Source organism: Scatophagus argus, chromosome 23, assembly GCF_020382885.2.
Source record: "Scatophagus argus isolate fScaArg1 chromosome 23, fScaArg1.pri, whole genome shotgun sequence".
In the NCBI taxonomy this organism is placed as follows: Eukaryota; Metazoa; Chordata; class Actinopteri; family Scatophagidae; genus Scatophagus; species Scatophagus argus.
In genome coordinates, this window is record NC_058515.1 from 2,782,641 (window position 1) to 2,806,456 (window position 23,816).

The 23,816-nt window shown below is 41.2% G+C and overlaps 1 protein-coding gene across 3 annotated transcripts in view; it reads right to left on the minus strand.

The window, feature by feature from the left end:
* The window catches only part of sorcs2 (sortilin-related VPS10 domain containing receptor 2), a 277,555-nt gene that overhangs the window by 246,407 nt on the left and 7,332 nt on the right, over nt 1-23,816 (minus strand). For all 3 annotated transcript variants that reach the window (XM_046381208.1, XM_046381206.1, XM_046381207.1), the window contains exon 3: nt 22,890-23,323. In XM_046381208.1, coding sequence (XP_046237164.1) covers nt 22,890-23,243 — 354 coding nt within the window. In that variant the 5' untranslated portion in view covers nt 23,244-23,323. The remainder of the gene's footprint in view (nt 1-22,889; nt 23,324-23,816) is intronic.

Consider the following 23,816-nt stretch of genomic DNA (forward strand, 5'->3'; position numbering starts at 1 on the left):
GTTCTACACTGCCTTGTAGCATCATGTCATGTCTGAGGGGTCCCTCAGCACACGTGCCAAACAGATACAAGTAAGGTACAGTAGCCAGAATGTGCCAATATTCTGTAGGTTCATCACTATGAGAGATCCATTTGTCACATTGTTTCTACACTGTCATTTCTACATTGTGAATATAAAAATATTAACTACTGCCAGAAAATAAAGAAATGAGAGGTAAGAAGAGAAAAGCTGAAAAAAAAATTACTGAAAGAACAGAAATTAATTGAAATTCTAAGATCAGTCAAGACACTGAAGTATCACACAAAGAAATACACAAACTCACACATACAGTCAGTTTGTTGTTAGCTACCCAACAACTACAGGTTTCATCTATACAGTCAGCACAGCAACTGCTTGTACAAACAGTGCGGCTAAAATACAGCTGAGGTGGTGCTGACAAAGTGAAGGACATACAAGAATCTAAATTCATCCTGCTCGACAACAAAAGAAAAGAGGGCATCTGAAAGCCGCCTCTGAAATCCTGCCGTGTCTTATCTCAGTGCAGTCACAACAGGCTGGTTACCAACAGTATCCACCTCATCCTCTGTCTCTTTGCCTTTCTGTCTCGCTCTTTCTTATATCGCACAGCCTTCAGAGCACTCTTTTGATTCTCCTTTTCCAATCATCCCATACTTCAATGTGAAGACCAGCCCTCTTTGCTCCCCGGTTGAATCCACATGAAATTACAGAGTCCAGGCCTGATAGATGACTGTGTGTGAAGCCACAATTCAGCCCAGGAAGAGCCATTCTGCCCAGGGGCTATTATCAGATTAACAACTGCCTCATCGTCTGTGTTTGGACATTGCCAAAATCTACTGTGGGTCTCTTAGTCCCTCTTTCACTGTATGCTTTTCTGTTTCTTTCTGTTTTTGTCTTTCCAGACGCGTCTTGTTACATGCCATTGTTCAAACCGGTTACAAGTTACAAAGCCCACTACAAGAAAAAGGTGGAGAAAGAAAATTGGAAATGAATATGTTTACTTCTATCAGGAAGATATATAAGCACAGGGTTGGTTAGGCAAAATACAAAATGATACAGAATGTCCTGTTTGGAGTTTTCCTGCTACTAATGTTTGAAAATGCTTTTGGAACAATAACAATAGGATATCATGTGGGTTTGCAAAGGTAAGTTTATTTTCAGTGCGGTATTGGTTTATGGTGGCTACATCCGAACACTGACTGTCCACTTAGCCAATCAAGTCCAATTACCCCCAAGCAGTGAACAAACAAACACAGTGACACAAAGTTTTTCAAAATTCTTTAATTGGCCTCCCTGTGGAAATATACTTTCACCCTAGCTGGGGTTCACTTCACATGATAGAAATCAGGGGGGAAATCCCTGCAAAGAAATCCCACAACTGCAGGGTTTTCTTAGCATTAAAAAGGGCCCTGAAATGGCACTCAGCTGTATTTTGTTTTAAAAACAGAGAACACACAGAAAGCTTTCTAGATGTCTATATTTTCTGAAAACTGGTTCTTAGAAAATAAGCATTTTGAAGGATGATGTGAAAGGCACAAAATCTGTACCAACATCGACATATGATAAAGGATTCATGGGGCTTCATTTGATATATTTATATTGTCAAATTTCTAATCAAGAAGGATTCATTGCCCTTTATTTTAATTTCATATTCTGATCAATTGGGTAATAGACTGTACAACTGTGATATCGGTAAATGGTTAGTTTAATCCTCCAGCATGATGATTGGCATTTGAAGCTGCTACAGTTGATGATGACAGGTGATGATGACGGGCCAATACTATTCACCCTTTATATGCTCCCCATTGGTTATATTATTAGGAAACACTCAATTTCATGTTCATTGTTAAGCAGATGACACACAATTGTACTTGTCAATGAAACCAGATTAAACAAATCAGCTAGTCAAACTTCAGGCATGTCTTAAAGACATAAATATCTGGATGACTTGTAATTTCCTACTTCTAAAGTCAAACAAAACTGAAGTTATTGTTCACCTTAGAAACAAATTATCCTATGATATGGCAACTCTAGATGGCTTAGCCTTGGCTCCCAACTCCACTGTAAGAAATCTAGGAGTTATTTTTGATCAAGACATGTCCTTTAACTCACACATAACACACTTTTCAAAGACTGCATTCTTCCACCTCCACAGTATTGCAAAAATTAGGCACATTCTGAGTCAGAAAGATGCAGAAAAATTTGTCCATCCATTTATTACTTCCAGGCTGGATTATTGTAACTCCTTTTTATCAGATTGCCCCAATAAGTTTCTAAAGACTCTCCAGCTAATCCAGAACCCTGCCTATCCAGGCTAGGAGAGAGATCCAGGATAGGTTTAAAATTCTTCTCCTCACATATAAAGCCCTGAACGGCCAGGCACCATCATATTTTAAAGGGTTGATACTACTCTAATATCCCACCAGAACTTTGCGTTCCCAAGATGCAGGGTTACTTGTGGTTCCCAGAGTCTTCAGAAGTAGATCGGGAATCAGAGCCTTTAGGTATCAAGCTCTTCTACTGTGGAACCATCTTCCGGTTTTGGTCCGGGAGGCGGACACCCTTTCTATATTTAAGAGTAGACTTAAAACTTCCTTTATTACAAAGCTTGTAGTGTGGCCAGGATGGCCCCTAGTTATGCTGCTATAGACTTAGACTGCTGGGGGATCTCCCATGATGCACTGAGCTCTCTCTTCCTCTCCCTCTCCTTCTGCACACATTTATGTCCCATTGATGCATGTTACTAACTCAACTTCTCCCCTGGAGTCCTTGTGACTTCTTGTCTCGCAGGTTCCCATGGATCATGGTTGGAGCTCCTGCTGCAGTCATGCATGAAACCTACTGCGATTACTACTGTTTAGTCTGTACAGCTGCTACCATTATTATTGTTACCACTATTGTTATCATAATCACCATAGTACCTTCTGTATACTCCATCATTATCTACAGTTCCAATACTTATGGTATTATTGCTGTTGCTACACATCTCTGTTTGTGTACTCCTTCTCTCCACAGGCTACACTGCGGCTATCCCCCCCAGTCTAAACTGTAGGGTGACAATATTAGGAGAAAATCCTACAGATATTAATGCGTCATCTTACATCACTTTGGGCACCAGCAAATTTGACATAAACAGCTCTAGAGAATGCATACACAGGGCAAATAACTGCTCACATTCACGAGAGTGGTAGCAATAAAATGAAAGTCATTGTCTCTGTGTCTTAAAACGCCATAATTTCTGAGTTTATCACAGCTGCTTGTCTGACAAGAGATCCTTAGAGAACAACTGTACAGGTTGTATTCCAAAATATAAAAAAAAATGGTATTTGTGTGTCTGTTTCTGTGTCTGCTCAAGTAGGTGTGTGTCTGCAAGGTGTGTATGCACTTTGGAGTGACTCATCCACCAGCCATTGTCTGACATGGGAGACAAGCCCAATAGGTATTAGCTTGCCTGGAAATACGCTCATTACTGTTTCCTGAAATACATGAGAAAATTATATCAGTTTGCTACAATGGAGCATGGACGACAAAGGAAATGATGGCATCCTTTGTGTGAAAGACAGAACAGGCTGTATTCAAGAGGCCCTTAGCATGAGGGCTGATGACAGGTGTGATACTGAAGTTTTGTGGCGTTACACTACAGAAGTCCACAAGTGGTCTGTAAATGTGATACTGTAGAGAGGGCAACAGCATACAGCCAGACAGGGATACTGATAAACACAACACAAACCCACACAACACACACACACACAGCAGGTTGTAATTGCACTGACATGTGCACACAGCATGCTCCAAAGACACATACAAACAGGCAGCTGCCGGTGACGTGCTGTGAGTGTGTGATTGTGACTCTCTGGGGTTCTGTTTCCCATAAGCATGTCATCACATAGGTGTGTTTTCCGGTGTGTGTGTGCGTTGAGTGTGATGGCATGTGTGTGCATGCTTGCCTGTGCAGCTGTCGTGACCCACCATCTCATGTTCACCCACCCCACCACCACCACCTACAGCAACAGCAACACTTCCGAGGATTCGTGGCCATGCATGCTAGGGTCCACGTCACAGCCAATCACGCATTCATGTTAAATTCAATTTCTCCGACACACTGGGATGATTTGTACTCCGACAAGGAGCTCTATCTGGCCCTGCAAATTGTGTCTCAAATTGGAAAAGCAAGCAGAGGACATCTTTTACAATGGGGCCTGAGAAAAGAAAAATATAGGAATGTGAGGTAGAGCAGTGGTGGGAAAAAATAGTTAATGTGCAAGTATTTCCAGGCCACAGTGGAACAAAACAGGCCTGACTTGTTTGTTATACCCTTTCCTGTGGCATGAAGGAAATTCATCTGCATATCAATGCTATTGTACTACTCTGACAATTAACTCTTTACGTACCGCCTGTGGCATCATGGAGGCACTCGCATTTTTGCACCCTCCCCCTTCTCTATTCCACTTGCCAGTCCTAAAATGCCGATGTTTTCCCAACCCCCACTATCATACAGTAATACGGATTTGATGACGCAGGTGTCCATTGCCTTTCGGCATCATTAACATCATTTGCCTCCCATCTCCATATCGATCTCAAGATAATCCCCTCCGCCAGACAGATAAGCACTCATCAAGGCAGTAATGGATGTGGCACTGCTTGGACACACATGTTGTGAAGGTTGCCAATGGGCTAATTGAAGCCAATCGACATTTCACACAGCAAGTGTCACCCACACAAAAAGGTCGTTCTCTCCAAAATTTTCCACGGTGCTTTGCCTATTTTCCCTCCTTGCCTTTCACAGTGTCTTCCCCAGTGGTGGTGGCCTGAATATGCAGATGATGCCAGTGTGTCTAACAATGCAGACTTGGCATATGAGAGTGGGGGTCACCGGTCAAGGGGGAGAGATATATGGTGGGAGTTCAGTTGGGGGTCTGAATCCACCTCCACCCACCATCAATATGGATATTGCCCCCAGGTAAGGCTTCACATGGCAGAGCACAAAATCAGATGAGACCAGCAGGAAATGTGGAGATTCCCCCCTTGTAGAGAAGGACAGAAGCTGAGGAGCCTTACAGATAGAGATATTTCCAGAGAGATAATCCCCTCTCTGGGTGGAAGATTCTGAAGAGGGGAACCTTTTCATCATTCTTCGTTTTACCATTTTATCTTCTCTCTACCCGGCAGCAGACCTGATGAATTTCTTTTTAATCTTGACTGTCTCTCAAGGCTAGAAATACTATAAGAAGAATTTAGCCCAAATTTAGTCGTTCCAAAAGGAATAACAGTTGAAACAACTGACAAATCACCATCAACTCAACACTCTGTGGGTGTTCTGATGAAGTATCTGTGAGATAGCAGGTTTGATTTTTTTTTTATATATCACTCAGATGTAAAACAGGTAAATGAATAACAAGTCTGAAAAGTAAAATAGAAAGCACAGACTTATTCACCTATTAAATTGTTTGTCTGCAAACCTTGACTCAAGATCCCTGCTGCCAGCCTCGAGCTGTTACTTATTAATTAGAATCGGGAAACTGTGTTAAAAACATTCTGCATGGCTGCATTTTTCCAAGGTGCACCACTTCTCAGATTTGGTGAGTGTCCACTGCTGAGCGCAATTAATTCGAGACCTTAGAGGGGTCCTGTAATGCACACTAAGACAACAGACCCGCTCATATAATTATCCGCTATGTTTACACATGAGCAGACTTTGTGCACGCTTTCTGTGGCGACCAAATTCTCCAGCCCTTTTAAAAATGCAGCAGGCGTCGTCCATTCAGGACCGGTGCTCCTCGTAGAATGAGCCACAGCCTAGGTCTTTGTAGTTGAAGCAGTGCTAATGAGAATGAGGTCATGGGGATTTTGGCAGCCATTGTGATGGATGTGGAAAGAGACACAAGCCAGAACCATAACACTCTTTTTCTACAACACACATTCTCCCCACCCAATGTGTCAAAACATGCTGAGTGTTGGGCCAGTGGCAGCAGCTGACACTGGGAAATCAGGGCAGCTTCTTGGCAACTGGCAGCCATGTTGGAGGCCAGTTCCAGTAAAAGGATTTATGGGCAAAAGAGGAAGAAGCAAGCGGAAAAAAGTTCAGTTTATACTTTCCCTTTGATAATCATAACCCCAACTGAGCTACCAAACTGATGCAGAGATGAAATATGGAAACACACTCAAAAGAAGAATCAAAGAGTACATTTAAGCCGAACCGACCCAAATCAGACATTATGTTCTTTGCTTCTGAATGACCAGTGACTGGCTGTCTTTCACTGGCTGGAGAATTGGAGAAGCAGGGATAGACAGAGAAATGGGCTGTGAGAAAGATGAAGTTTAACAGGGGAGGAAGTGAGGGGAATGGGTTTAACAAGGCTGTAACACTGCAGAAAAGAATGTCCTCTTTCCAAAGGCCACTGGAATGGGACTAACATGAATGGACACAGTGACGCAGCAATACACATACACAAACTCATAGTCATCAGACAAAGATACAGTGTTACATTCCATCATCAAGAATACAATTTTAACTAGTTGCGTCCCAAAAATATTTTTGTTGTGATGTGATCTGACTGAGCTACAGGCGTCTGGGTGAGACAAGGTCTGTGAGCAAATATTTGACAGATGATGTCATTCAAACTTCTTTTTTCTGCTCTAAGAAAGACATAGTGCAAACATCTATGGCTTACTTATTGATGGTCTTCTTTGGTAGCATCAGACTTAGCACATAATATAGCCTCACAAAGCTAACGATACTTCACTCACTGGATTACAGTTAAATAAACTTGAGACCTACATCATTTAAAGCAGGTATGGTAGATGACTGAGTCATCGTATTAAATCCCATTACATTTAAAAGTATTGAATTCAGGAAATATTTGTTGAGAAGTCGAGACTCACCTAGATTGCCTCATTGATTCAAGAACATTTCAATGCATATGAAATGAAATCATGTGGGGAAAAAGTTACAAGTAACCTAGATGTCTAAAATAATTTGTCAATTTAGTTCAACTGAAAAAACAATCCTGTCTTTAGGTCCCTCAGTAGCTTCTTTAGGGACTTTTGACCACATCACACGGTCCTCTGTATAATTTATTCATCATTCATACTACTTCCGAGGGCATGAATGAACTTTCATGATTAACTTGAATGCAGTCTTAACAGTTATTTAGCTCTAATCTCAACAGAAGACCTCATATGGTCAAAGACTGAACTACCCTGGGTCACTTTGGTCCACTTTTAACGCTGATCCTGGATGCTCTTTGAGCTTGCAAATTAAGTTCACTGGGTAGTCACCACCGTTGGTTTATGAGTAAATCTGAGGCAGATATAGTCCACAGATTTGCAGGAATGAGCCTTGCCTATATGTCCAAGGAAGTTCAAATACTCTTTTTTACAACTTCCGAGAATTTGTATGTTTTCCAGAATGAAAATTTTTTAAAGCAAACTCTGAGCATACCTTTTGTTGGAGAGTTATCCTGCACCCTTATCTCCCTTCAGTGAAAAGGTGGCTATGTGTAACTACCCTCCCATGCATGGCTTCTTATAGGATGCTCTAATTGTTATCAGAACTGTTTAGTATTCATGCCAGCTGTACTGTAATGTGACTGGAGGACTAAGTCCAATTATTCCTTTAGCTAACATCATGACATTGGTATATACAATGTACATATTGGGTATATACAATGTACATATTGGCTCTTTTACACATACCTGTATTTTTAAATTTTTCTTAAAAATTTGAATACAGTTTTTTGTAAATACCTAACTTGAGATTTTAGTTTTTTGTTTATCCTATTTTTATACTCTGCACTTTTCTCCTTTCTTGGTCGGGAATACTGCATGTGCAATGTCTGTAAAAACAAGAATTTCCCTCCAGGGATTAATAAAGGAATTCTGATTCTGATTCTGATTCTGATGACCTACTAAAACCTTAAGTGAGTGCCTGGTCCTAGGGGGATTTTGGGTAAGGTTTCCATGAAGAGGTTAGAAACTGCTCCAAATCAATCAATTTTGGAAAAGTCACATCATCAACTCCATCATATTGACATAAGATGGCATGATATTATAGTATAAACTTTTCTGACTGGTTTGATGAGTCACACTATAGAGTTGTAGGTTTCTGTGAATTACATCACAAAGACCATAACATCCAAAATCACAGACCTTTCCAACAACGACCCTCGATCGTCCCACAAAATAACACAGACTTCTTAGCAAAAGCAGCTTTACAGATCCCTCCCAGAGAAAGAAAGAAACACTACGCTCCGGAAATGGGCGAGTGTTTTGCGCAGCCTTTGTCGTTAAGCTGTTTTTTGGATGCAAATGGAGAGGATGATAATAAAAAAAGGGGATTAACCACGGAAAGAAAAGAGAACCAGTTGGGCCTGTTGTTGAATACGCACGATAACTTTAAAAAAACAACAAGCAAAATTTCCTCTGCTGGCCTCTATTGCCCTGCTTGAGCGTTGTTCAACTCAGCACGCCAGCTCTGAACCTCTACAGGGTATTCTCTGTGTGCGTGTGTGTGTATTGGACATGGGGGTCTTCCAAACGACTTATTTGCATACAAACAGCCTGTCCAAATTCACAGAGGGGAGAAAGGGAGAGGGAGGAGGGAAATGAAGAAAGAAACAGGGAAATATGAGTGTGTCCGTGTCTTTGTGTGTGTCTCTCCTGAAAGAGAGCGACGGGAAAGGGATCCGTTTGTCCTCCTCAGGTGCTGAGGGGGCTTTCGATTTAAACAGAGTGGAGAATCTCATTACCTGAGTGACGCACTGCCTGTATTTACATGTGATATTCTAAAGAGGCTTTGACACTCCTTCACACCTCTCTCTCTCTCTCTCTCTTTGTTGGTAGGAAAAAAAAAAATCCAATTGCAATAATAAACTGGCCAGCTAAGCAACAGAGGAGGCTGAGGGATCAAATGGCTATTTTTTCCCCAGAGCAGGGCTGTCGCAGATGGGATGCTTTGGTAGAATTTCTTGACTGAAGTACGGCCACCAGTGACAACACTTGAGAAGACACAGGGACATGAACAATGTGGTGGGGCAGAAGGGAGACTGTAAAGTGTGAATGTGCTTATTGTACTGCACTGTACTGCACTCTGGTCCTTTACAAGAAAATTAGGTAGTAAAATACGAGTTATGACTAATTAACGTCAGTTCTAGTATCTAAGGAAAGATTACTAACTTTAGCCACCATAAACTAATAGTCATAACAAAAGCCAGCCTGAAGGAGCAAAGATATCTGATTTAAAGTGTTTTTAATTAATCTTAAATTGTGAAGCCAGTAAACTTATAATATAATGTGTTTGCATCAACTTGCAATTAGGAGAGGATTAATGAGTAACAGTATGTAACATAAACTGTCAAGCACCAGGTGCAACATGGCATTTCATTGCAGCTTCTCATCATGCCATTTGTGTTTTCTGTTGTAGCTATGCTAGCAGTGTGGCTCTCTAGGCAACACAGATATGTCTGCCAGTGGGTCCACCACTTTGGTCCACACTGAGATATATACAACCACTGGATTGATTGCAATGACTTGATACAGATGGTGCCCACTGGATGAGTGCCAATAACTTTGATGATGCCCTCAATTTTCATCTAGTGGCACCATCGGGTCACAGTTTCATTTTGTCTGATAAGTTTGTTCATGACCATAATCCCACAAAACTGACATTGCCATTACTGTCAACTGGATTTAGAAGTTCTGTGCTAATTAGCTGATGATAGCATGCCAACACACTGAACGAAGATGGTGAACGTGGACGTCAGCATTTTAGTATCCTGACACTGGCATGTAACGCAAAGCATTGCTTTGTCTAAGTAAGGCCGCACAGAGACGCTAGCGTGGGCGCAGACTCTTAGTCTTGTTAAATGAATCTAGCTGCTATTCACATGACGTGCTCTTTCAGCTCCAACATATATCAGACACACCCTTTGCTTACTCTTTCTCTATGCATTTAACCACATTGCTAAGCCGAAAGCTAAGCTGTCACTTGCTGCTACTGCTGCTGTTGCCGATATAGCATTTCCTCCTCTGGGTCTCCACTCCCCATACATAATTGTAGTCACCAGTCAACTCTGTAGCTACATATTCTTTTATCTTAATAATCCATTCCAAGGACCCCCCTCTGGACCTGAACCCAAAAAAGCTGCAATTCAATACTCTACTACTCAGCTCTATTTAAGTTTTATTATTTGATCTATCTGGAGGACTGAGGGCATGTAACATTAAGTGTCAACATTATTTCTACAGCATAACAAGAAAAAGTAGGCCTGTTCAAAACTTCTGCTTCCATCATCCTTTACTGCATCTTCTCTCTTTTTTTAGCCTCACTTTAACTGCTGTCAGCAAAAATGTAATTTTGATTTATCTTTCATATTCCTCTCGGTTCATACTTTTTATCACTTATTTGTGAGAAGTGTGGTGTTTCTTCCTATCATATTTTCAATAAGATACAAGTATTATTCTCCCATAAAAAAAAAAAAAGTTTTATTAATATAATCTTATCTCATCTCCCAAAAAAACCTTAAGCATTTCCTATATTAAGAAACCTATTCAAAAGAAATTCTGGTGCATGAATCCATACTCGAATAACTCACATTCAGATTACTAACTTGCATTTTAAAAACCACATAATCAGCCGTTTAGAATGCGTTCAAGTCTATTTTAGTATCCTAGCAGCTGCCTGTCACCTTGTCTTGGAAACCACCCTTTCTCTCCCTTTACGCTGCAGAAGACTGAAATCTCCGAACTCCGATCTCTGAACGTCGCTACCGTGACAAGCAGCACTCCAAACAATAATTCAATTTGTCGCTGCTTTGCATTTTGCTTTGCTTTATTCTCGCTCACAGGCACACGTCTCCTTTCAATTGAGCAAAAGTAAACCAGATAGAAAAGGTGAGCGACACAGAGGGAGAAAGAGAGAGATGGAGGTGGCAAACAGTCTGGGAGCTCGGCGGAGTATGTTTCATTGTTGCCGGCATCAGACCACAGCGCATGGCCTTGTCTTTTTCATGTAAAACAACCGCTGTTTTTGACAGCACGTTTGTTAAAAACCACCCGAGGAAGATGCAGAGTTGAGATGAAAGAGGCCTCAGCGTAGATTTATTGCTTTTTCTTTCTTTTCCCTTCTTTCCTTTTCTTTCCTCCCACACGCTCACCACCGCCAACACCCGTCTCCCGATGCTCCAGTGCTCTAATTGCTATCAACATGACTCACAAACGTTCGGCCCATTTTTTTTTCCCCACCGAGAAGAATTATTACTGGCAAGCTTCACGTCAGTCATCACATGCTAATTCTTGTTTTACTGCTTTGAGTTGCCTTGTGTATGTGTATGCATATTTCTGTAGTTATGGGGACAAAAATCTGTTTACACAGTCACATTGTGAGGACCCACCTTACTTATGGGGACAAAATACGTTCCCACAACATAAATCATAAAATATTAGACTTTAAGGTTAGATTGAGGTTAGGCTTAGGTTGAGGTAAGGGTTAGGATGAGGCAAGTAATGTGTTTTGTTCTGGTTAGGTGGTGGTTAAGTCTCTAGGAAATGAATGTAAATTTATGTAATGTCCCCAGAAGTGATACACAGTGAAACACGACTATGTGTGTGTGTGTGTGTGTGTGTGTGTGTGTGTGAAAGAGAGAGAGAGAGAGAGGTTGGCACAGGGTCCAAGCATGTCAATCCTGGTAGAATTAGGGTAGGTTCCTTTAAACTGCAGACAGGGCTGAGCTGAAGTCTGGGTTTGTGCTCCAAGACAAACAGGGAACATAGGATAACTATCGCTTTCAAAAGACAGGGTTGTCAAAATATGTAAAAAGCATTAAACCAAAGCAGAACCCTTCAAGGTGAGAACTGCTAGAAAGGACCTAGCAAGATGCCGAAATGGATTTATCCAGATCCTTCACTATGTAATAAACAGAATCAGTTTTCTAATGGTTATGGTTTCATATTTGAAGCACTTTTTTTTTTTACTTCACCTAAAGTATCAGATCAATGTTATAAAAATATTTTTAAATGACAGACGTTCATGACTTATGTGCTATTGATTTAGTACATTAAGGCGGTACTGACAACTTTCACCGCCTTTCCAAGCGGTTTTATTGTTAACGCCGCTGTCACAGACACAACCAGATTTGTTTTCTGTTTTCCCCAGAGTAGCAACAGCTACCAACAACACAGGACAAAAGCATGAGTTTGTTCACTCACTGAGTCTATAATGTAGACATGAAAGCAGATAGAGATGGTGCCAGACAGAGAGACAGAACTGCAGAGTCAAAGTGAGGTTTTTGGAGAAGCAAACATCAAAGTTGTCATTACACTGTGCATTCAACATTTACTTGATAATGACACATTAAAGCTTAAACAACAGCAAATATGTGATGTATACAAAAGGCATAAAATATGTTATTTCATTACTGAAATGTTTGTGGGCTCCATTGAACATATTTACACTTAGATTAACAATGGTGACTGATCTAAAATCATCAAGGGGGTGATTTTCATCATAAAATGCTAAAATAAAAGTGATATGCAGCCACTAGTATGTGTGTATATACCTGGACAGAGACAACTTATGTATTACTGTCAGGGAGAAAATCTCTCTGCAGTGCCAAAGAAATGATGCTGGACCTGGATGTCTTATGCTGAGAGAGTTATTGAACTTGAGCTCAAGGAGAATCAGGATTCTTGCTACATGTGATGCCACCCAGTTCTGACCTGAGAAACCCTGACATTCGTCTTTTGTACAACTTAGAGAATGCTCAAGATAGTTTCACCCATTCTTAGCAAAAGCCCCGAATAGATGATGAAGAAGGGACTGAGTATCTACTTCACTGGGGAAACAGCCAAAACAGGACGGTGTTACGCACAGAATCAAGACTTGCTCAGTGAGTATCCAATCGTTTGCCACTGTCAAAGCCTTGGTATGAGCCAGCTTCCCAGCTATCTCCAGGGAGATGCCTGGGTGTCTGTAACTGAGATTCAGTACAATGGTGACGACCAAGGTCAACCCCTAATCTAAAGAAGAAGAATTCCCTTACATACACCTGTCTCTGTTCTGACACCTGACTTTGGTTAAGAGAGGAACTGAAAATAAGTAGGTAACCACGAAGAAGTGGGGTTCAGATTAGGCGGACTGATAGAAACTAGGGATGGCTTAGTGCCGAGGTAAGAAGATCCGATCTCTAAAATGTGTTGCTGGGAAGGTGAAATAAGGGGAAAATCCTGCTGGGCCACATTTCACAACTCTCTGAGGGGCTCTATAGGGAGAGCTTTCTCACTGGTCCAGGCAGGCAGGCACATCCCAGCAAACACACACACACACACACACACACACAGCACACATGCACCCTTTTCCAGAGCTAGATCCTGCAAGCATGTATTTATCTACATATCAGTATTATCAGATGAATACTTCTCAACCTCAATCTTTGTTTATGGATTTATCTTCAGTAAAATTATTAGGAAATCATCATCTGGGGACCATAAATACACAAACTCAGTTTCATGGCAATCAGGGTGGCGGTTGTCAAGTTTCTCTTTGTTGGATGGATGAAGGACAGGCTAATGGGAAGGTTACAGCATCAATAATAGCAAACAAAAATTATAGGCTAAATGCAAAAATGCATGATGGTCAGTGAAAAAACAAGGCTCAATTCTTTTATTCCTGAAAAGTTGACTTTAGAAGATACCTTGTCACCTGACAATTTCAATATGGCTGGCATATATTTATATTAGATCTATATATGAAATATGCAGGACCTGGGAGAACTGCAAGACAAGGCGCCTCTCTGAATTCAGATCAGGAACTAAACCACTGGAAGACCCCAACAGGATTCCAGCATGGGTTGCCAGGGCAACATGAGCAGGAACTTTGAACCATTGCAGCCAAAATGCAGAGGACGATGAGGAGAGCACAAAACAACAGGGAATGTGTGCATGTGTGTGTGTGTATGACACAAAACTGGAAAACAGTGAACGCATGCTGGGTGCCATAAGAAAAGAAAGTTCGGAGAACGTTTGGCATTTTCAGGAAAATGATGAAAGATGAAGCTTTCTTTTGCGCCACAGCCTGCAAAGTAGCTGTTTCGCCTCTTACTTGGTAACCAGCACCACTCAGCTCCATCACACACAAAAAGGCATAAATGCTGACATCAAGTAACTTTGCCTTGAAGGGTTTCCACCTTGCCAAACAACAAGAACAAGTTAGGAAGCAGAGAAGATAGCTGGTTAGCAATAGACCACACACGTCGTTCCACTGCAGGAACAATCAGACAACAAATCTCTCAGTCCCACTGCCTGCAGCCTCGGAACAACCTGTAAGACAAACATGTCTCCATTCTTTTATATAGCTACCGGGCAGCCAGCATCCATCTGGCATCACTAAAAACTTAATTAGACAGTAACACTACAGCAGCTCCACGTACTTTCCCAAGGTCTGGTTAGCAAGGCAACCATGGCCTTGAAGCGACAAACACTACCTACCGCCAAGCGGCAAGGTGCAGTGCCAACACTGAGGCTTTACGAAGAGAAAGGTTTTGGATGAAGATCTTATAAATGGGAAGCTCTATCATCCACAGTGCCTTTATGTTGTACTATTGTTGTGTCAACCCTGCCAGCAGATCGGACACAGCATGTCTTGCTTCACAGTCTGCACTATCATCATTCTTCTGTGCCATTAGATTTCACTGATAAGGCTTTTTGGAAGCTGAGACTGACGTTTTTGTTTGAATAAGAGATTTTGCGCCTCTTATGCATGTTTGAATTGTCAATTGTAAAGGTTAGGATATCCAGAAAATAACAAAGATTAGTCTCACTTTCTGTGAAATCTTCAAGGTTTGTGAGAAAAGGGTTGTGCCATCATGAAACACTAAAATGTTCCACTGACAACAAGACAAATGCAGTTCCTTGGTTAGCAGAACATTAGTGCAGGGAAAGACAGGTTTAATATCTCTGAAGTCTTCAAAAAACTAAACAACAGTCAGGCATTGTTCTTCATTGATGAGACTGTATTAATTTACAATCAGATTGGTGTAGCTGGCACTAACACATCCCCATGTTCATGCGTTAACTGTTCTTTAGAGCTCCTTCTATACACTCTGCAACAAAGCTAGGGGGTTCCTAGAGTCCTTCTTCACCCTAAAGACTTATTTATATATGTACATAGAGTTTTATAGAAACTTTTTCACCTTTAAACAGAGCACATGAATAGTCTTGGAGCAGCTCTCATTTCTTTTGTGGGTACTATGGTCCCAAGAAAGGAGTAGCTAGTGTTGGGGAGAAAATACTCAGTACTGGAGAATAAGGAGTCATCAGTACAGAGTGCTGCGTGTGATGTCACCCAGTTCTGACCCGAGATATCCCGACACTAGTCTTTTACTAGAAAGAACTTAGAAAATGCCCATTCTTGGCAAAGTCCCCGAATAGACGATAAGGAAGTGAACATCTACTCCATTGGTGAAATAACCAAAACAGGCCAGTGTTACGCAAGTCAAGATTTGCACAGTGAGCGTCCAATCATCTGCTATTGTTAAGGCCTTGGTATCAGCCGACTCTCCAGCTGTCCCCGGAGGAGATGCCGGGGTGTCGGTGTGACCTAGGTCAACCTTTGATCTAAAAAAGAGAAAAGAGAGAGAAGTAAAAAGAATTCCCTAACACTTAAACAGGGCTTACAGCTGAGTGGCAGTAATTTAAATGCAATGCATTTAAAAAATTGTTAACTAAAAAGTATTCTTGAAGAAACATACTGTCAAATTATATTTACTGTTTGTCAACCACAGGAAACAAAACTGATTCTGCATCTTGCTAGCATAATATTAGTTTTCTGGCTCAGAGTTGAGTTCTCCTGTTATATTAAGTCATATCTAATGTTCATCCTATTTACTGGAGTAGTAGTTTCTATTCCAGGAATTTTATGGGATGGTAATGATTGCTTCAGGTATTATCAAACCTTGTGATGTTACCAGGGAAACTTTTCAAATGAAAACATAAATTAATGGTCCCATTTTATTTGCATAGTAAGTGACCAAGGTATAGGCAGGATAGGTATAAGAAGGATAATGCTCTTCGAGGTACCCATTGTCAGGATATTAGTGGATGGAGGCAATGGATGTTCTGGCCTCAGCATCATCCATAAATTCCTGACAATGGTCAGAAATTTTATGTCCAGGATGCCGCAAAAGCTAACCATAGTAATGTAGTGACAAATACTGTATATTTTACAATACTGGCTTGATATAACATCACAGCAATATATCTTTCGAACCTTGACATGATGTGACATTATAGATAGCAGGCACCAGTCAACCATGAGAGCAGTCAGGAGTCATTGGTTGCTGTGGAAAGACATTCAGCTGTGCTTGAATGTTTATGGGCAGCCATGTTGGAAGGCAAGCTGAAGAAAACTACATAGTTTAGAGACCATGCAAGAGTCATACTTAAAAAAAAAAAAAAAAAACACAGGAGAAGCAAGCAAACACATCTGATGATTCAAGGTCTGGGTTTTGGAGTGTCTCTTCAACCAGAATGAATGAGGACATACAAGATAAACGACAAGAAAGGCTCTCCTCACATGTGCAAACAATTTTCCACCGCAGAACAACCAGGGGCCAAATGAACTGTCTGTTCAGTATGTGAAGCGTGAACAAATGCCTTTCACATTAAGTCAAGACCCTGGAGACCTAGATAGTGTGTGCGTCTGTGTGTGTGTGTGGTGTGTGTGTGAGTGTGTGTGTGTGAGAGAGAGAGAGAGCATGGCTCTGTATTGTTATAGCTTACAAATATATGTGTGTGTGTGTGTGTGTGTATACACAGCTGCATGAGCCACAATCTCCCATACAAATAAAGGCAAGCACCTTATTATAAAACATTATAGTTCTGTATAAATACTAAATTTAAATTCAACCAGCATTTAAATTAGATGCATGCTGCAAGAGGATAATCCCTTGACCTAATCGGCTAAAATGATGCTCATGATTTGAAGGTGGTGGCAAAGTAACCTGAGCGTGTGGAGGAAAAGATGAGGGTAAAAGCTGGTATCACCAAATATTCTTTATAGATATGAAGCAAAATGAACTGCAAAAAGCCTTAAACCCATGAACAGAAGAAGAGGAAGAGAATGACGAGAGGGAGGAATTGTTATAACCAATATATTTCAACTGATGATGTAAATTAACAATGATAACAAGGATAAAGTCATTTGAAAACAGCCATGAAATGCAACACAGTTAAGTAGCATTGTGTAATTTGATATGAGTCAACTGATACCAGTAGCGCTCACATAAAGACAGAGGGAGTAAACACAATATTGGGGGTTGTCAAGACACCACCAATGCACAGGCTCCATTAAACACAAAGGCTGCAGGTGTTTGGTGTGTCAAATGCACCTCGCATATGTTGCCCTTGGATTTACTTCTCACCCGTTAGCGTGGGCTTGTAGTGACAGTGTCAGTCATTCAGACAGTCAGACATTTTCTCTAACGTCCACTTGTTCCCTCAGCTATGCAGTGCATATACAGTATCAAATAACATACAACATACATACACTTGAGTTTGTGCTTACATCTTGTGATTTTATCTGAATATTAAGACTGATATGACTCACCATATTATTTCAATATAACAATGATGAGCTCTACAGTTATATATCAGGCTCCAAGCAAAGTCATATCAACTGATGCTTATACCTGCAACTCAAGAGGCGATTAGTATGTACTTTCATTCTGTTTTTATATTGAAATCTTTAAACTTTCATGAGTCCATAAATTCTTTGTCTTTCATTTATTCACCCAGGAGAGCTTTTAAACCAGGGAGTGGTAGGAATTACCCACAATTCCCCTGCAGAGGTAGAAGGTGAGAAGAGAGTTTTAACTGTCAGCACCCCTTTTGCCATTTGTTAATCACTTATGCTACTGTGGGACACACTGCCAGAGATCAGCAACACACACATACACACACACACTCTGAAACAATCAGTACACACACAACACAGAAACCCCAAGAAATGTTAAGGGCTGTTTTCTCACAATACAAATGTACATATTGGAGACACTCACACATACACATAGTGCCACTGTTCATCACCATAGAGAGGAGACAGAAATAGAGAGAAGATGAACACAGCAGAGAGTTCCCTGAGGCTGATCAACAACTCAGAGGAAAGAGAGAGAGAGGCACAAAGACAGTACTTTCAACAGTGGAGGCTCTCTTCATTCAGATGGCTGGTATCAAATCCATTCCCAAGATGTCTTCTGGGACTCACAAACTCCATATGCATGCGCACTTGTGTGTGCTTACATGTTATGTGTGTCAGTGAATAATGACTTTGTATTTTATTAATTGTAAGTAACATCCTACTATTTTGTAAATCCTTAATCTTGTTATCTTTAAATCATATGTTAAAGTTCCTATATGTAGAATTTTCACGCAATGTTTGAAATCCTTCTGATGATATAATGATATGATACTGACAAACAAAATGACCTCTGTTAATGTCAGCAGGGTTGGAGACTACATCCGTTGCTGTAGTACAATCAATTCATGTAGTATATTGTCTCAGTTGTCGTTAAAGATTAGCAAATGGACTTAAAATTAGTTATTGAAATGTAGGAACCACCATTCTTGGAGACTGACCCATGCTAAGGGCTAAAATTCATGTTATCTTGGCATGTGCAGTGAAAACGTCACTGAGTGCACAGAAAAAGGGCCAGAAACTCCGAACATAAGCGTCAAGCTCAAACAAAAACATTAACAGGGAAAACTGATTGAATTCAGGTGGTGAAATGACAAATACGTGCAGAAAACGTGCAAAAAATTCTCCCTTGGATATCGGGGAAAAAGAGACAATTGTCTACTTAATAATAACACCTGACAGTAGATCTTTGTAAAAGAACAATTTGAAATATCGTCACAATGACCATTATATCGCCAGGGGTAGGTTTAAGTCTTTTAGAATTTTATCATGCAGAAATGAGTCAGCCCATGGGGGTAAGGAAATTCATTCAGCCTGAAACTGAGTGATAAAACAAGTCTGCTGCCTTTTTGTCTCTGATATTTACTTAATGAGAGATGTACCATGAATGCACATTTTATTATGTACAATTACAGGCACAAAATATGATGGATAATGAGCTGGGTAATACAGAAAAATCTCTTCTTCCTCTTCTCTTAGTTATTTTCTTGAAATTCAGGAATAGTTCATTCGAGGGTTCATGAATATTATCAAGGAGCTGTGACCTTTAACCTCCTTTATATTAGATTTTTATAATGCTGATAATCTAGCACCCGGAGGGAAGGCAGGCATTTTTCTGTTGCACTTACTGTATTTTGATCCAGATTCCGTGTCAACTTATTTTTTCAGTTTTCCTCCTACTCTAAAACAACCCCTTACAGACTTCACCAGCTATCTCTGCTCTTCAAGGACACCTCTGGAGAATGCCATGGGGAAAAGTCCTTCATGCTCTATGCCATCAATTGACCAATCAAGGCTTGCCAAAGTAAATTGACTGTTGCCATCACTGCTACAGGGACAGAGAGGAGCACACGAGAGCTGTTTTCAACAGCAACACTTGTGAAGCCATACGAATAATTCATCCTCTTGTCAACACACTCTGAACCCCAGTAAGAGATGGAATTCAGCCGAAGCACAAACGTACACGCATATCGAAAATTATGATGCAATTACGTGGTGATTAGCCTGAAAGTGAAATTAATGTTTTGAGAAAAATTGCTATACTGAGGAGGTGGTTTGTATTACATCCCTAATCAGACATCATCAAGAGAGATAAGACAAATGAAGTCCTCTGTGCTCATCACTGACTTAAATGTGGAACCTCAAAGACTCAAAAATGAAATGATGAAACAAGAGAGGAGGTGGAGATTAATTTTTCCTGCCCATCAATCTGCATGCTGCTCATAAATGTCACCCTAGGGGGGAAATGAATGGCACCATTTGTCTGTGTTTATTAGGCTGGGATGATCCCAGCCTCAGTGACCTTTCAGAGTAGAAACCCAAGCCAAGTTAACTGAGGATAATTCAGATTTGGAGTTCCAATGACTGGCAGAGCCTGAGCACTACCATCCCAGCAGACTTATGGCCTTGATTAAACAAAAAAGAAAAAAAGATGTAGATGCTCAAGTTCATCACAAGAAAGTGTCCATTGGGAAAAGTGCCCAGTTTTATACTGCTGAAGTACTAGAATCCCATAAGTCATTATTGAACTGTGGTGCCTCGTCCTCAGACGCAACTTCAGGCATTTTGCATGAGTGGATGGAGTTTCAGCTTAAAGTTAAAATTCAAAATATTAATTTTACTAAACGAAATAATGAATCTTATGAATCTTAATGAATTCTTATGCACTCATTTGTTCACACACGCACACACATTTGCCTTTAACCCAGGGGGTGGGGTGTGTGTGTGTGTGTAAATATTAATTTAGTATGTTAGCAACATTAGCATTCAGATGCCAGTTAACTGCTGCCACACCCACTCAGAGGGCCCAGACATGCTCCTTTATTTTTGTACTTTAGACTTCTGAGGAGAAGAGGAAAACTCACTTTTTGTGTAGAATTTAAGTTCTCCAATTTAAGTTCACCAAACCCACAGAGATGAGAGTGGGGACGGTTGCAAGACTGTTTGTATTGGAAAAATTTTAATGATAATAAATTTTAATACACACACACATTGCTGTACCATGTGTGTATATGATAATATACATACAGTTTTATACTTGAATAGACAAAGTGAAATGTTGCAACTGACCCCATAACAGGGGACGGTTGCAACATTCATTAAAATGAAATAAAATCTTCATTTTTTGCATCATTTTGCAATTTCTTATTTAAATTTGTGAACGGACAGCATCTTTACTAAGTTATAATCGCTGTTTAAAGACAATGCTAATTTCAGAACAGGTAGCGGGACAACCCAGTTGTGTGCTTCCTTTCTCGTGACATACTGAAAAAATATAGAACAGATAAAATGTAGGCTACATTGTGGCCTAGTCTGAGTTTTAAATAGCTATTTGCCTATAAATAAAAAGAGCGATACCGGTCCTATTGAAAGTTGTTTGTTGTTAATCCATGCAATTTCAATTTAGTTGTATAGGCATACATTTATGAACATATTGCAACTGTGCCTACACTGGCAGCCATGATGAAACTTGCTATGCGAGCTTGACACATGCTAGCTATGCCTGTTAGAAGGAAAGAAAATGCTGATTAAAACTGCAATTCTTCAAGCGAACAGTTTGGACAGTATAACAAAAACTCTAATAAAAAAAAAAACATGCTTTTTAACTTAAAAAGTATTTCTTGCAGAGAGAATAGTCGCACGTGGCTGCTTTCTTCCAGGAAGGAAGAGGGGCTAACTAAGAATGAGCAGTATGAATATAATCACTGTGGCTCATTCCTTATTGGAGGAATAAGCAATGCTATAAGTGCCCCATGTTGCAACCATCCCCACTGCGCAAAGACTTATGGTTTAAGTTTTTTGCTGCCATTTGGAGCCACCAGTGTGTGAAGAGCAGTTTTAAAATTCAATTTCTATTGCGTTCAGTGTTACATGAAACTTTACATTATTTTCCCATGTATTGCTCACGAATAAATCTGCTGGCTGTTTGACAGTCATATTTTTTTATTGCAGCCAGCAGTGCAGCAATGTGTTGTAGTGACAAAAAGGCTCTGATTGCAAGTGATGGCCCCACCAGACACCGCCATCTATCCCCCCCTCTCTGCGTCTGTCAATATCCAACACAAAGACTGCTCTTGTTTACACAGTGTAACTACTCTCACTTAACCAGAGCCTAAGGACAAATCACTATAAATATTCACATAGTTATCATATATCATGTCGTACTGTCATCTCCAGCAGAACCACCTAAATAACCAATATTTCTAAAGGAGGTATAACTGAGTGGTCACTTCAGTGGATGAATTTTTCATCTGCTGACATGACATTCAATTAACTTTTTTTGTGATACAGGTAAAACATGTGTATTGAAATCTACTTTAGTGCCACTATTTAAGTAGACACTGACGGTAAAGGCGCAAAAAGTAGGTTACCACCATCTAGTTTCATGTGAGCCAAATTGCCTTTTCAAACCACAAATAAACAAGGCGCTGCAAAATTCATGTACAAAAAGCTCCATCAATATTTTAGTCGTGGCTTCGTGTGACTAAAATCAAGCGACGGGCTGTGCGTTAAGAACGCGCTCCTCGTCTCACCGTCTCTGTGCGCTCACGGGCGCACCCTTGGACTCCCTCTGAATGTTATCAGACACGGGGGGAGGGCATGAGTGGTTTTCATGGTGGTTCTCAAAGTGGGGTCAGGGGACCTTCCCCGTGTCACTAATTGCATTAAGTCTAACGAGGCGTGCTGTCGTTTTACTGCAATTTAATATAAAGTTACGTTCAAACAAAGGACGTAGATAATAACAAGTTTAACTATGTGCAGTTATTCCCTGCGCAGCGCAGTCTTAACAGACAATAACAAGATGCTCGTGAACCTGAGCCACCATGTGATGTAATGGAAGCCTGGGGCGACAGAGTGTGCATGTTTGTTTGTGGGGCCCCTGTCATGATTAAGTTTAAGAGGTTTAAGAGGTCCTGATCTTCCAGCGAAGCCTGACAGCATCCACCGCGCGTCCAACTGGACCACCTGGATGCGTAAAAACCACATCGTGCCCCCTTCTCTCTGAGAACCACTCAGCATGCATCTGCAGCGACAGCATCCTGTGAGAACAATAACTTGTTTCTGGTGATGTGCGCTGTGGCTGGAGTGATGGATGGTGGAAGGTGACAAAGGCGGGGATGGTGTGGATGGTGCATGAACCAGCGGATCGTGACGGGACGGGACGAGGAAGGGGTAGGATACTTACGCTGCTGTTCTCTCCCGTCCAGTGGACCATCGCCTGGTTGTGGGTTGCATCCCCTTTGAGCACGAACGAACTGCTGAGCAGGGACATTTGTTTTTCCCGAGACAGTGCTCTCCTGAAACGGGGTGAGGTCCCTGCACCGACGGCTTCCTCCACAGCGTCCGGCGGTAAGCCCGGCGGAGAGCCTCCGTCTCCGCTGCCCATGTCAAACATACGGTCTTCCGCGCCGCGCCTCTTTAAAGCCCCGCTGTCACAGCGTACGAGTCCCGGCAGTGCCATCCAGGTCGAGGCGGTCAACAGAAAGACGCAGAGGTTCACGGCGGTAGAGAGCGGTTTTTCGGGGCGCAGAGATGCCATGCTTTGCGCCGTAGTAGCGCTCGTATCGAGGAGACTGATGGAGACAGTGCTGATGCTTGTAGAAGACAGATAGGTGTATACTGTAAATCGAGGGAGGGAGAGTGCGTGAGGGAGAGAAGGGAACTAGAGCGAAGGCAGACAGTGGGAACAACGTGGACGCGTCTGTGTGCCAAGTGGAATCCACAGGACGGCGCAGCGGTGCCATCTGCTGCCCGACAGCTGCAGCACCCGCCGACTGAACGCTGGGCTCCTGAGTCTGTTTTTCATAAAGGATCACCACATGAGGAATTCAAGTTTTAAATATAGTAGCCTACATATGTGAAGAGGCATCTGTCACACTCAAAGAGAGGGAGAGAGAGAGAGAGAGAGAGAGAGAGAGGAGCAAACACCGTTTTCTCTTGAAAACCAAAACAGTAAAGAAAAAAAATCAAAACTGGGAAATGATGATCGTCAGAGTAAAAAGACCTGCATGCTTTCAGCTTTCTCTGCTGCAGTTTAAGTTTGATGCTGACTGCTTTCTTTTTTTTAGAAACTAGAAGGCCTTCGTTCCCCACTAAACAAACTACCTCACAT